The 12,423-nt window shown below is 38.1% G+C and overlaps 2 protein-coding genes across 2 annotated transcripts; both read right to left on the minus strand.

Annotated features, from left to right (window-relative positions):
- Positions 1–196: 196 nt before the first annotated feature.
- On the minus strand, positions 197–4,579 carry si:dkey-284p5.3 (uncharacterized protein LOC557830 homolog). Its single transcript, XM_043216997.1, has 4 exons — positions 4,196–4,579; positions 1,966–2,217; positions 614–664; positions 197–514 (listed from the first exon to the last, which is right to left on the minus strand). Exons 1-4 carry the CDS (start codon positions 4,473–4,475, stop codon positions 495–497), a joined length of 603 nt encoding a protein of 200 aa, XP_043072932.1. The 5' UTR covers positions 4,476–4,579; the 3' UTR covers positions 197–494.
- A 759-nt stretch (positions 4,580–5,338) lies between these two features.
- On the minus strand, positions 5,339–11,748 carry LOC122323292. The gene is made up of 2 exons (XM_043217021.1): positions 10,880–11,748; positions 5,339–5,880 (listed from the first exon to the last, which is right to left on the minus strand). The coding sequence occupies exons 1-2, from the start codon at positions 11,684–11,686 to the stop codon at positions 5,875–5,877; spliced, it is 813 nt and encodes a 270-aa protein (XP_043072956.1). The 5' UTR covers positions 11,687–11,748; the 3' UTR covers positions 5,339–5,874.
- Between the last annotated feature and the right edge of the window lie 675 nt (positions 11,749–12,423).

Raw genomic sequence — 12,423 nt, forward strand, 5'->3', positions numbered from 1 at the left:
TCGTGTTTGTTGCAGGAAAACATTAACATACAATAAAAAAAAAAACAACAACCCAAAAAGCCTGTTTTTCAAATTTGATGTCCATTGTCATATTAAAAGTATCGTAACATTTTATGTCAGTTGGTTATTACATATTACATCATTACATAAATAGCATTCCACAATTTTTTATAGTTTCTTTGGCTTTTTGCATTTTTTATAGAGGGGTTAAGCCACTGAGATAGGCACCGATATTAAATATTGAAGGAAATGTCTAGCTAAAGCCAGCACTTATAATTCATTAAGTGGGATGTTTATAATTGTTGTATATAAAGACAGGCACGGAGTCTCTGAAGACCAGTTGGTCTATACCTTGGCAACGAACAAGCAATATCTATATAATAAATAAGCTAATGCTCCACTGTATTTTTAAACTACGTGTACGAAATATCGATTTGATTGAAAATAGGTGCTTGAGTCTGGATTCTGTAGTAACTGTGCCAACTGATGCACACTTAACTATCTTCACCAGAGGCTGAAAGAGATGAAGTGGTATGGGAAATCAGACAAGACATTTATCCTCAGGAGAAGATGAGCATTTTAGGTCTGTCTGTCATCATATTACCCTACTTACCAGGTGCTTCCTCTGGTGGGGAAGATTCAGCCTGGGCCTCAGTCGGGTTTTCTGTGGAAACAGAGACGCTTGTAAATATTTCCAATCATTTAGGCTTAGTTCTTTTTGATGGATACAGCAAAAAAAGTAATACATTTTGGTTAAAAAAAAAGGTTTATTAAAATGAACTGAAATTCTCTCTCTCGCTCTCTCTCTCTCTCTCTCTCTATATATATATATATATACAGTGTGTGTGTGTGTGTGTATATATATAGAGGGGCCTATATATATGATAAATGTATCAGTCAACAGAGAAGATGAAGGTTTTGTTATTAAAATGTTTGTACGTAAAAAGTAATTGTGAGTAATTAAGTGAGTTTTTGCTTAGTACAAGCAAAAAAAAATCAATCTCCCAATGGGGTAAGCAAAATAATCTTATTTCTAACAGAAAACAGGATTATTTTGCTTAACCCACTGGCAGATTATTTTGCTCGCTTCAAGCAAAGACTGGAAACAAGGCAATAATTTTCACTTGTCTAGAAAATCCTTCTTTATTTAAGAATCAAGAATTTTGAGATATTTTGAGACAAAAAATGCAAGCAAGAAAGGCTTTTTCCAGTGCATGTCCAGCAGAGTGCTATTTCTTTGTACATTCTGTTCTGAGGTTAGTCATGTTATTTGACAATGTCAAAGTTTTTTTCCACATTGCACCCAAGACATTTGCATGTGTGGATAAATTGTCATTTACATTTAAAATTCAGGCAGCGAGGCGCGCTGTGGCCCTCCCCGCATTTAGGATCATGCCAAAGGAACTACTGTTAAAGATGAAAATAATGCACTACATTTCTCCAGTGTATTCATTATCCCTCAAGCTAACTGAAACCTGCTTTTAGCAGCCAAGAACAGTTATTTCAAAAAGGTTAAGTTCTCCTAACCTTTTTCAAGCCTCAAATACAGAACATCTGCTTAATGAAATGTTCGGTCTAGAAGGCTAGAAAAGAGAAACTAAGAAGGGCAGCGTTGTACTCCTGGGTCACTGACCAGTTAGTAGGACACTTGTCAGGTTACCTAAAGTTAAACAAACACACCATTACCTGTTTAAACTAGTGCGGCCAACTTAAGCGCGAATGTATAAAATGGTGTTTTAACGTCTTATAAAAACACAAGCCTTCACTGCAAAAGAGGACGTACAAGGTGCTTTGCATCTGGAGATACGTCCCTTGAAAGTACCAAAGCCATTTGCATGCACAAGCACAGAACACAACGTATTATGTACTTTAATCTTGAGGAACTGCTCTGAGCCAGTTTTTCCAAGAAACTCTGCTCGCGGTCTCTTTAAGTTACGGAGGCTGGCAGAGAGCGGTGAGACGTACCACTCGGTGCTGGTTCTTCGGTATTCTGAGCCGTTGTTGAAGGACTGGACTGGGGTTCGTCGGGCCGGTCGGGTGCAGCGGCCTCGGCGGCAGCTGCTTCGGGTTCGCTGCGCTCTACAGCGGCCTCCGAGCTCCGTACTTCCTCTGAGGCTTCAGGAGCCGCACTGGACGTCTGTGGAGATTCCTCGGCCTGGGTTTGGTCTGGAAGCGTCTCGCTGTCTGCTGCGGGGCCACCGTTTTCATTACTTGTCCCTTAGAGGTTAAGACAAAGGGTTTACAATAATACAGTAATCATCTAACACTAAAAGCCTTCAAAGAATTCATGACTTGAAATAAAGTACACTTTACCTGAAATACAATAATAAAGTTATAAATAAAATAGCAATAAATAAGACTAAAAATATGTGGAAATGAGCTTAAGTTAAAGCACTTTTCTAAAATTAAAAACAAACTTCTTAAAAATGTATTTTGATATTTAATTTAAAAAAAAAAATCTAAATTCCAAATATTAACAAAATCAAATATCAATATATAAAATAAATATAGCAGCATTATAATAAATATAATATTTTATACCAATTATTAAAAAATAATAATAGTGCAATAGCACAATGGGTTTTTCCCCCCGCTTTCATTTCCATATTATTGATCATGTTTTTAGGCATATGCATATTTTAAAAGGGGTAAAACTAGGCCGAGTACAAACCTTGTGATATATTGGCTCGGTTTCATAGACAGGGCTTTGCCTAAGCCAGGATTAGACCATAGTTCAATTACGACATTTAAGTATTTTTTATAAACATGTCTTAGAAAACATGCCTTATTAATGGTGCGCAAAACAAAGACACTTTCATGTTTTTAAGATGAGTGTAAGTTTCTTTCATTTGAAACAGCTCAGATTCACATTTTAGTCTTAAGCCTTGTCTGCGAAACTTGTGTCACGAAAAATATGTTATATCTTTTCTCTTTACTCATGTTCTGCATATCAATTTGTCAGAAAGGTAAAAGACAGCTCTTTTCTTTCAATCTAACAGAAACCCCTAAACTAAAGCTTGATTTAGTGCGTTACAGAAGCTACGCTACTAGTACTTACATTAAACTGAAAGCCATACACCGGCATTTTGGTTATATCGTAAAACCAACAGATCAATTATTATTACAAATTAGAAATAGTTTGTATAATAAATTACAACAGGTGCTGAAAGAATTGGATGTACTGAAACAGGCAACCCAGCAGAGCTTTATGGCATCGGACATCTGTGATCTAAAGCACACAACATTTACATGAAACCTTCTTCTCAGCTCCATAAGCACACACTTTGTTTAAATGTGACCACTGGTCGGGCTGACAGGCATCGCCTCACTCGAGGGACCTCCTCTGATCCACTGAAATCTATTTCCTCCAACTCCGTCAACCTGCCCGCCGTGATGGCTCACGAAACAGACATGTAACATCCAACGAAAGCGAAATACAAATCTCCTTCATTTGTCTGACAAATTTATTTCGGTACAATCAAACTCAAAATTCGATCTAAAAGGCTTTTTTCATTTGCGCTTTTCAAAAGCGCGCTAGTACCTATTCATTTTAAGCAGTTCTTCATTTCTGATGGCAGTGTGACAAACGTATTCAGTCATAAAAACATCAGTCATACGGTAAATGCACTTTGCCACTATGAAAAAAACACATCTGTGAAATACATGCATGCAGCATGGGGTCATAAAAACTGTATATGAAACCGTATAATATAGTGCTTCTCTGTTGATCATTTAAGAGCAGTTATCAAAAAGTTATCTGAACCACAATGCATCCTTTTCTGGTAACTTTCGGTTGAAGTCTAATGGTTTAAGCTCTGGGTAAGCCGTTTACCCTTAGGTTTCTCCATGGGGACTTTCGGTGTAATGAATACTGTAAGTTTCTCTATGAGAGACACTGGAGTCAAGTAGATCTAAACTGTATGGTGCACCGATGACAGCACTCTGGATAAAGATCTGGGTGCCTTGCACAATAGTTGAGGGTTCAGTTTCAAGTTAGGGTGACCCAGGAACTAAGATCACTATCGTCCTCTATCACTTAAGGATCTGCCATGCATTTTGGGATTGATGCCTACATTATGATATCAAACCCGTACGTGCCAAAAGCAGAGCCCGCATAACCAAAACTCACGGAACAACTCGCAAATTCAACAAAATATAGCTCGAGTGTGATTTTCCTGAACTTGTGCATTCTCACCCGATGCGCTTCCATCTTGTTTGGCGTTGGGTCGCGTTGTGTCTTGAGCTGTGGTCTGGGTGCTGGAAGTGCATCCCATCGTGTCTTCCTCTGGCAGGGCTGAAGTCGAGCGCTTTAGTGAGTGTTGTCGTGGCCAGCGGCGCGCATCGGCTCGCAGCGCAGGAGGAACGCGTTCAGTTGACGCGCAGTCGACGCACGCGGCGCTCGTCCCCCGCTCAGGGAACGCTTCGGGTGTATCTGAGTGTGTACGAGCGGCGCTCGTATGCAAACCCGCTCTCATTCCGCCTAACTTTACAGGTCACGGTTCAATTTGCAATGCCAAAACATCAGCGACTTTCTGTCCCCTCTGATTAAAATGCTAAAAATCCTAACAACGAACTGTAAATGCGTAAATCGGATAGCCCGGGGTTCAATTAGAGTAAATGTATTCTAACTTTAAAACACTGTGTTGTGCGAGTAATGCTTTTGGCGACATCTACAGGTTACATCTGGAATAGCGCTGGATAATTTAAAAAAATTAGTCCAATTGATTGAATTTCTAATGCAATTAGAATTACGGATACCACAGTTACATAATCGTTCAAAGTGCGCTTAAGTTATTCTTGGTGCTTAAGGCGTGTTTTCGTTCATAGTTTTAGTTTATCATTATAATGCACATTTTTTTTATTTTAAAAAGAAACCAATCCAGTGAATAGTTGACATTTGCGATTTAATATTGTAAAAAGCAATAAAGGTTTTTCGGTTTAAATGTTTTTACCTGTTTATCTCCTTATATGTAACAATATGATCCAGTTGCTTCAAACAACGGTATAAACATCATTCGGAGTAAACTGTGTTAATCATAATGAATCACAAATACGGTTTCAAGTGAATTATCAGCTTTACTGTAGACTGTACAAAACTCAATGCTAATATGTTTTTGTTTTTTTGTTATCAGGCTCTTGAATTTGATAAACTGATTGCAAAAGTTGTTTTAAGTTATACACTTTGCATTAAAATAATAAGCCGACTTATATTTGTGGGCATTGTGACAACAACAAATGTTGTCTAAGAAGTGTTTGGGATTTCATGTGCGTCAATCATTCTGAATAAAAACGTTACATTAAGAGAGCCCTGTATAACGTAGCACAGAAACACAATGAATACAGGGCCTAGTGATTTAGACATTTATTTGGTTTTATTTTATTGCATCTGCAGCATGTTTTTCTACCTCCTATGAAAGCATCTTGTAAGAAATCACTAATATATAAGACCAGACACGTCGCAAGTGTCTCTCGGTTGAAACGGCTCAGATTTACATTTTAGTCCAAGACTTAGACTGGTCTGTGAAACCACGGGTGGAGGTGAAGGGGGAAATGATCACATTAGTTAATACTCAGACTCCGTTTGATAAATGTTCATTTTACACCTGTTTTGGGGGGGCTATAAACTGTTGAAAGCCACTTTAGATCACTTCCAGAAAACTCTTTTCGGAGAAAAATTACTTACTGCACCGCTTTTAAATAACACCACAAGGCCTAACACTTGATCTCCAGAGATACAAATAGACATCTTAATGATGTGCAAAACAAACATTTTATATGCTTTTTTTTTTAAATACATTCCATATGATGTTGAACACAGAGTGTATAATGTTAAGCATTTGGAAATCATGTGCTAGAGCCCTACTGTTGGCCTCCCTACACCTCTTTGAGCAGAAGGCCATAAGGTCGGATTGAGCTCTCCACTATTTCTTTCTCTTTCTCAGCAGATGTCCCTTGCGGTATAGGAACCAACCAGACGTTTTTGTCCTTGACTTCTCTCTTCTGGGGGTTGATTCTGTTCTGCATGATGACTTTGTACGTTTTCCCGTTGTTTCGCGACGTGAAGTTCTTGCTGTTCGCGAAGACATCCGCCACGTTGATGTCTGGAGATGAATAAACGCCTCTCCCGTACACCTGACGGTCTCCCGCCCTGAAGTGAGTCCGCACGATGCCCTCGGCCCCATTTAAATCGGTCCCGTGGTAGGAGACGGGCCACTCCCCGGGCTCTGAACGGCTCCTCCATCCGTCCGGTCCCAGCCAGTTCCCGTCCGGATACTTGTCCCGGACCTTCAGGGCGAAGCGCATCCAGCCGTAGGGCCGCTTGTACGGCTCGTCCCCGCGCGTGCACGCATCGCCACACTTAGACTCGCGCATGTTCGTGAAGTCAAAGTCAAACTTTGGGTCGAAAAAGTCGTCGGAGATCACAAATAATTGCTTTCGGAGAGAATAGCCCACGATGTCGCTTTTCTTGCTCTCTCGTGACCTCTGATCAACGGACAATCGCGTTAGTAAAGTTGTTAGGCAGGTCGCATTTCGCACATCTTTTTTCAGCAGGGCAAGAGTTGTCAGGTTGGTGATTTTCAGCCGAGCGGCTTTATCCGGGTCCTTACAGTCTGACTGCAGTTTCACCGTGACTCCCAGGATAGCAGAGAGAGCCTCGGTCAAGATATATCGGTTCACTTCCATCGCTTTACTCAGACGTATTGAGAAAGCAAGAGCACTGATTGTATCACGACGGGTCTCGGTCTCTTGCTCGCAGACATTTCTAGGTTATGTGCTTGCTCTTCATTTGGCTCACCTGATTCACATCAGCTGCTCATTAGCAGACGGTTGAACTTGGATCAAAAGTGACCGAAGCCTTTTTAGTTTCAGTAAAATCAATGCAATATTTTTTTCTTTTATTATTTTTTACGTCAAGAGAATTTTATAGGTAATATTTCTGGAATAATTAAATTTTTTTTTTTTTTTTTTTTTCAAGGCTTTAAAAAACGTATATTTTTATACGTATATTTTTTGTGACGCTTTAAAAAAACGTATATTGCGAGACAATACAAATGGACATAGGCGACGTTAGATCGTAAGAAGATCCTAAAGAGCGGAGCACAAATCAAAATCAAAGTTTCTACGCGTTGTCATGTTAAAATTATTTAAGAATCGTTTTTTAAAGCAGATTAGTGCCATCTGGTGAGAGTAAAAAAAGAAATATGCAAAAGCCATGATGTGACCACTAGATTAAAGAGGCATTTTTTGTTGTGTGGATATATATATATATATATATATATATATATGTGTGTGTGTGTGTGTGTGTGTGTGTGTGTGTGTGTGTGTGTATATATATATTTATGTATATATAATTTATTTTAATTTATTTATTTAAAAAAATTATAATAATAATAATGTATCTATGATTTTTTTTGTGTGCATGCATAGCTAATTTGACAAAAGTGACAGAGGGGACTGGGATGTGAACCATGTGTCAGGTCATGGTTGATCGATGTTTTCCAAGTTCAAGGGTTGGATGGATTTCAAGCAGCATAGACATTATTTAAAACTAAAATATCTGAATCAGGCATGGAGCCTACCACAAAAACCATTTCTGAAAACCACTGATGTAGCACACCCTGTACTTACACCGTTGCTTTCGGTATAAGTATTTAAACAATTCAAAAGAACGTTACATTTTTCACGTTTAAAACCAGGATAACATCAAAGGTGGGCTTATAACTATTTTCCATGTTGTGCTTTTAATTTGCTTAAAGACCAACCACATGCAAATTCACCACTTCTTCTTAAAACTACAGCGCGTAGCCATTTTGAGGCCATTTTGGCGTTGCCCACTGATTTGGAAATACTCTACATGTTCTTCAGAGACCTGTTTTTTTCTGCCGATGTTGTAGGTGTGTCAGTTTGGAGGGAGATGGAGTCAGTAATGAGATGAATGGCAATGGCACTATGACTGAGGACCTTTATGTGTACTATTACAAATAAATTAAACATAAAATGGCTTGAGTCAACTAAAACTCTCTTCTTATTTAAAAAAAATATATATTATGGGTTTTAAATTGGTGATCTGCTTCTATTATTCTAGTCAGGGTTTGAAAAGAAGAGTAAAATGAGTGTTACAGGTAACACATTAACTCACTAGTCCTATCACTTTGCATGCAAGCACTATTAGGGGTCTTACACTAAAATTAGCTTTTCCTTGTGATTATTTTTACTGATTTGGGTTTCAGCCTATGGTATAAGCCACTTAGCTTATAATGATCTCGTGTAGGATATAATTGCATTTTTACTGACAATTAAATTTGAGAGCTCTATAAGTGAATTATTACGACATAGCTCTCAAACGCCGATTGTTTGTTTCTAGTAAAAACTGATTTAGAAAGCTAATAGGCATTCTTACTAGTAACAAATGCAATCACGGTGAGTAACTACGAGCATTTTAAGTTTAGCCAATGTTAAACATCAAGCTAAGGCAGCACTTCTCGTCCAGAGCCCAACCAGTAAATCTTCTTTTGGAGGACTGGCAGGGAAGAGGCCACTTTTTGCTCTCCCTCCGTAGGGATCAGATCAATTCTGCATCTCTAATATTCTGCGTTATTATACAGATGCCAAACGCGCTCTTCTTAGCACCACACACAACGGGTGCTTCTCAATATCCATCCTCTTGGCTCTCTCTGTATCACTGTCGTAAAGCAGAAAGATCAGCGCTGGACAGTGCATAAATGTTAGCTGTTTTTATATGATAGCGCCATTAAAAAGGACATTGTAAAGCGATAGGATTTCTGAAATGGAAAACGGGGATATTTCTTTTTTCAGTGATCAAATATATGATTAAAATATATTTAATACTTTAAATTACTGTGGATTCCATGCCATTATTAAAATAGATAATTAGGCCTTTTACAATATTCAGTTTGACTAATAGGATTGTTTTTATTACAATAACCAAAAAAATCACACCATGAAAGCAGTGTACTAATGTAATCTAAAAACGTATAGAATGGTCCTTTATGCTTCAGATTTTTTTTTATTATAAACTGAGGGACGTTAGTAAGTGTTAATATATATGCGATTTTTCTTTCTTTCGGCTTACGTAATAAATGCAGAAAATAAATGTGAAGCATAGACACTGAAACAATGACAACGACGTACTTTGCAGTGATTAATAAGAAGTCCACAGCTTAAGTAGCGTGTGTTTGATTGGAAGCAGCTGTGTGAACAGGTAAGGGTTTGATTAGTGAGTGGCTGGTGAGAAATGTAGTCCAGACTGTCCAGTGTGAAAGTCAATGTGGAGTAAACATCAATAAACATATATATATTTGTTTCTTGATACAACTGCATTAAAATAAAAGCAGACTGATTATTGTTGTTCTGAGTCCTGCGCCTGCTCTTCGGTCCATGCACCACCAGGTCACAAGCCACCACATGGACAACACATATATTTACAATATATATATTTACATTCATAAGGGGTTAACTTTTAAGAATGCAGGAGAAATAAAACAGGCTATATGGATCCCATACCATTATTAAAACAGATAATTAGACCTGTTATTCAGTTTTGACTAATAGTCTGGTTTTATTGCCATTACAAAAAAAAAAAAATCACACCATGAAACCAATGCACTATGCACTGCAGCCTAAATAGCAAGCAGTTCTAAACAATATTATGCCAAAATTATGATTTTACACAAACATGTTGTTGTATTTCACAAACGATGAGAACAAACATGATAAATCTCTATTTTCACATTTTTCCTATTTTCATTTTCCCACACTGGAAACGTTGTAACGTGGTTACAACTTTTGAAATGTTTTATGTTTGTGCTTAGAAATGTCCTTAATTAGATTCTTTATTTCAATTTTAAGCACAAATTTGTGTTTCCTGCAAACTTTGGCCAAATTGTTTTACCTGTAATTGTTCAGTCAGTTGTTTTTAGACAATTATTTTGTCATATCAGGATGTACAATCACCTTGTGTTATTTATATCACACAATTCACAAAATAATCACACAAAACTGACTGTTTCAGAGTTCAATAAAGAACTTATTTAAACAATGTTGATTATGTATGGCAATATGTTTATTTGACTATCAGAAAAGCAGGCCTATAAGGTTTCTCCATTGCTTAAAGAATAGTTCTTTATGTTTTCTAAAAATGTATAAAAATAATAGATTTTTTTGTATAAATTGAAGGAAGTTCCAGTGACTGAAATGTTGCTATATATGATTTTTCATTCTTTGGGCTTATGTAATAAATGTAAAGCAAAGACACCGAAGTCAGTCTCAGAATAAAATACAACTGTTGATATATTACACCGTCTTTGAACGGCAGGGTTATGCAACTTTTCAGAAACACACTACATTTTTGAAAGAACAGGTGTATCTCTCTTCACAATTAAACTTTTTTATTTCGAGCATGAATGATTAAGAATGAAATGGAAAATATATTTAATCTTTTCATAAACAATATATGTTTCATACATGTTTACGAAAAATACAAATTACCTTCATAAAAAAAGTGTTTAAGGTCTGTTTAGAATATGATTCAAGGAATTTTTTGCATCTATGAAATACAACAATGTTCTAACTTTCTATTTCTCTTCAAATGGAAGCTTAAAAACATTAGATGTATAATGGAATCAGTGAATACGAATGTGGCAAAATCTTATAAATATCCTTCTTGAGTATAGTAAAGTAAGATATTAATTAACGTTTGCTACGTCTACTTCTTTGGGACTTCAGGCAAATTAAAAAAATTTAAATCAGGTATAGCCTATTAACCGCATCATTTCAGACAGCAATAAACAACCTTGTTAGTCAAACGTTAAAGTCAGAAGATTTGGAAGTAGAAACGTAACTTTAACTACGGCTTCACCTCTTTGAGCAGAAGGCCATAAGGTCGGATTGAGCTCTCCACTATTTCTTTCTCTTTCGCAGCAGATGTCCCTTCCGGTATAGGGACCAACCAGATGTCTTTGTCCACGATTTCCCTCTTCTTAGGGTTAACTCTGTTCTGCATGATGACTCTATAAGTCTTCCCGTTCTTTTGCGACTTGAATTTCCCCACTTCAGCATACATTTCTGCCATGTTGATGTCTGGAGATGAATAAACGCCTCTCCCGTACGCCTGACCTCCCCCAGCCCTGAAGTGGGTCTGCACGATGCCCTCGGCCCCCTTCAGACCTGTCCCGTGGTAGGAGACGGGCCACTCCCCGGGCTCTGAACGGCTCCTCCATCCGTCCGGTCCCAGCCAGCCGTTCCCGTCCGGATACTTGTCCCGGACCTTCAGGGCGAAGCGCATCCAGCCGTAGGGCCGCTTGTACGGCTCGTCCCCGCGAGTGCACGCGGGATCAGATCCGGACTCGCGCATGTCCGTGAAGTCAAAGTCAAACTTTGGGTCGAAAAAGTCATCCGGGATTGCAAATACTGCATCACGGAGAGAAGCACTAGTGTTTTCTTTTTTCTGCTCACCAACAAACAACCGTGTCAGTAAAGATGTCAGATATGACACAGGTTGGTCGGCAAGCGAGAGTGCTTCGAGACCAAGAAGGGCGATGGTCGTAAGACTGGTGATATCCAATTGTATGACTCCATCTGAATGCTTACAGTCAGACTGGAATTTGACCGTGACTCCCAGAATAGCGGAGAGCGCCTCGGTGAAGAGAGGTTTGCTGATTTCCATTATATTAACACTCGATTCAGCCTTATGAAGAGACTGGGATTTCTGTTAACGTCGACCGGAAAACATGCTTTATCTAGCTATTAACACACCCATTTTCTCTCACGTTTAGTTGCGCTTTCTGTTTAAAGGTCACGTTTATTAGCGGTATTATCAGTGAAATCTTGCGGGTGAAGTCCAGCCAGAAACGGTGCATCACTTTTGGAAATAAATAAAGTTTTACAAAGGCTTTACAAATTCACACAGACTGGATTACTTGCACTCGAACGAAACTGAACTTTTATGCGATCTTTAATCTTTGCTGTAAAAATGTTAATGTGTCAAAAAAAAGGCAATTCTGAGTAGTTTTCATAATCGTTTACGTCAAAAGGTGTTTAAAATCATGATGAGCATAGGCTAAATTACACCATTGTGTTATCTCTGGGTTGGGCATTTGTGTAACAATTCATGATTCATATTTTTATGAGCTGTTATAGAATGCAGTGCTTGCTTTTACTTTCTGTTTACCAGTTTATACAAAAGAGCAGTCTTCCTTAAAATAGGATATTTGGATTGTTGGAAATACAATCCAGTTCAGTACTTACGTTTTGTTGGGAAAGCTAAACGGTGTTGGTCTATTTATTATTATGACTTTTTTTTGAGTAATAGGCCTACAGCAGTTGTTCTCAGACAAACTTCAAAGCACTAATACAACAACAAAACATTGGGACATTATTCAACAGTTTACTGTAGGAATCAAG

This window comes from Puntigrus tetrazona, chromosome 19, assembly GCF_018831695.1.
Source record: "Puntigrus tetrazona isolate hp1 chromosome 19, ASM1883169v1, whole genome shotgun sequence".
Lineage (NCBI taxonomy): Eukaryota > Metazoa > Chordata > Actinopteri > Cypriniformes > Cyprinidae > Puntigrus > Puntigrus tetrazona.

Excerpts from the sequence above, each read along its gene's own strand:
- si:dkey-284p5.3 (XM_043216997.1), bottom strand. The coding sequence starts at position 4,475 with ATGAGAGCGGGTTTGCATACGAGCGCCGCTCGTACACACTCAGATACA. Across the intron at positions 2,218-4,195 it reads ACAAGATGGAAGCGCATCGG|GGACAAGTAATGAAAACGGT; the intron begins GTGAGAATGCAC and ends TTAACCTCTAAG. Across the intron at positions 515-613 it reads CCCACCAGAGGAAGCACCTG|CCTCTGGTGAAGATAGTTAA; the intron begins GTAAGTAGGGTA and ends CATCTCTTTCAG.
- LOC122323292 (XM_043217021.1), bottom strand. The coding sequence starts at position 11,686 with ATGGAAATCAGCAAACCTCTCTTCACCGAGGCGCTCTCCGCTATTCTG.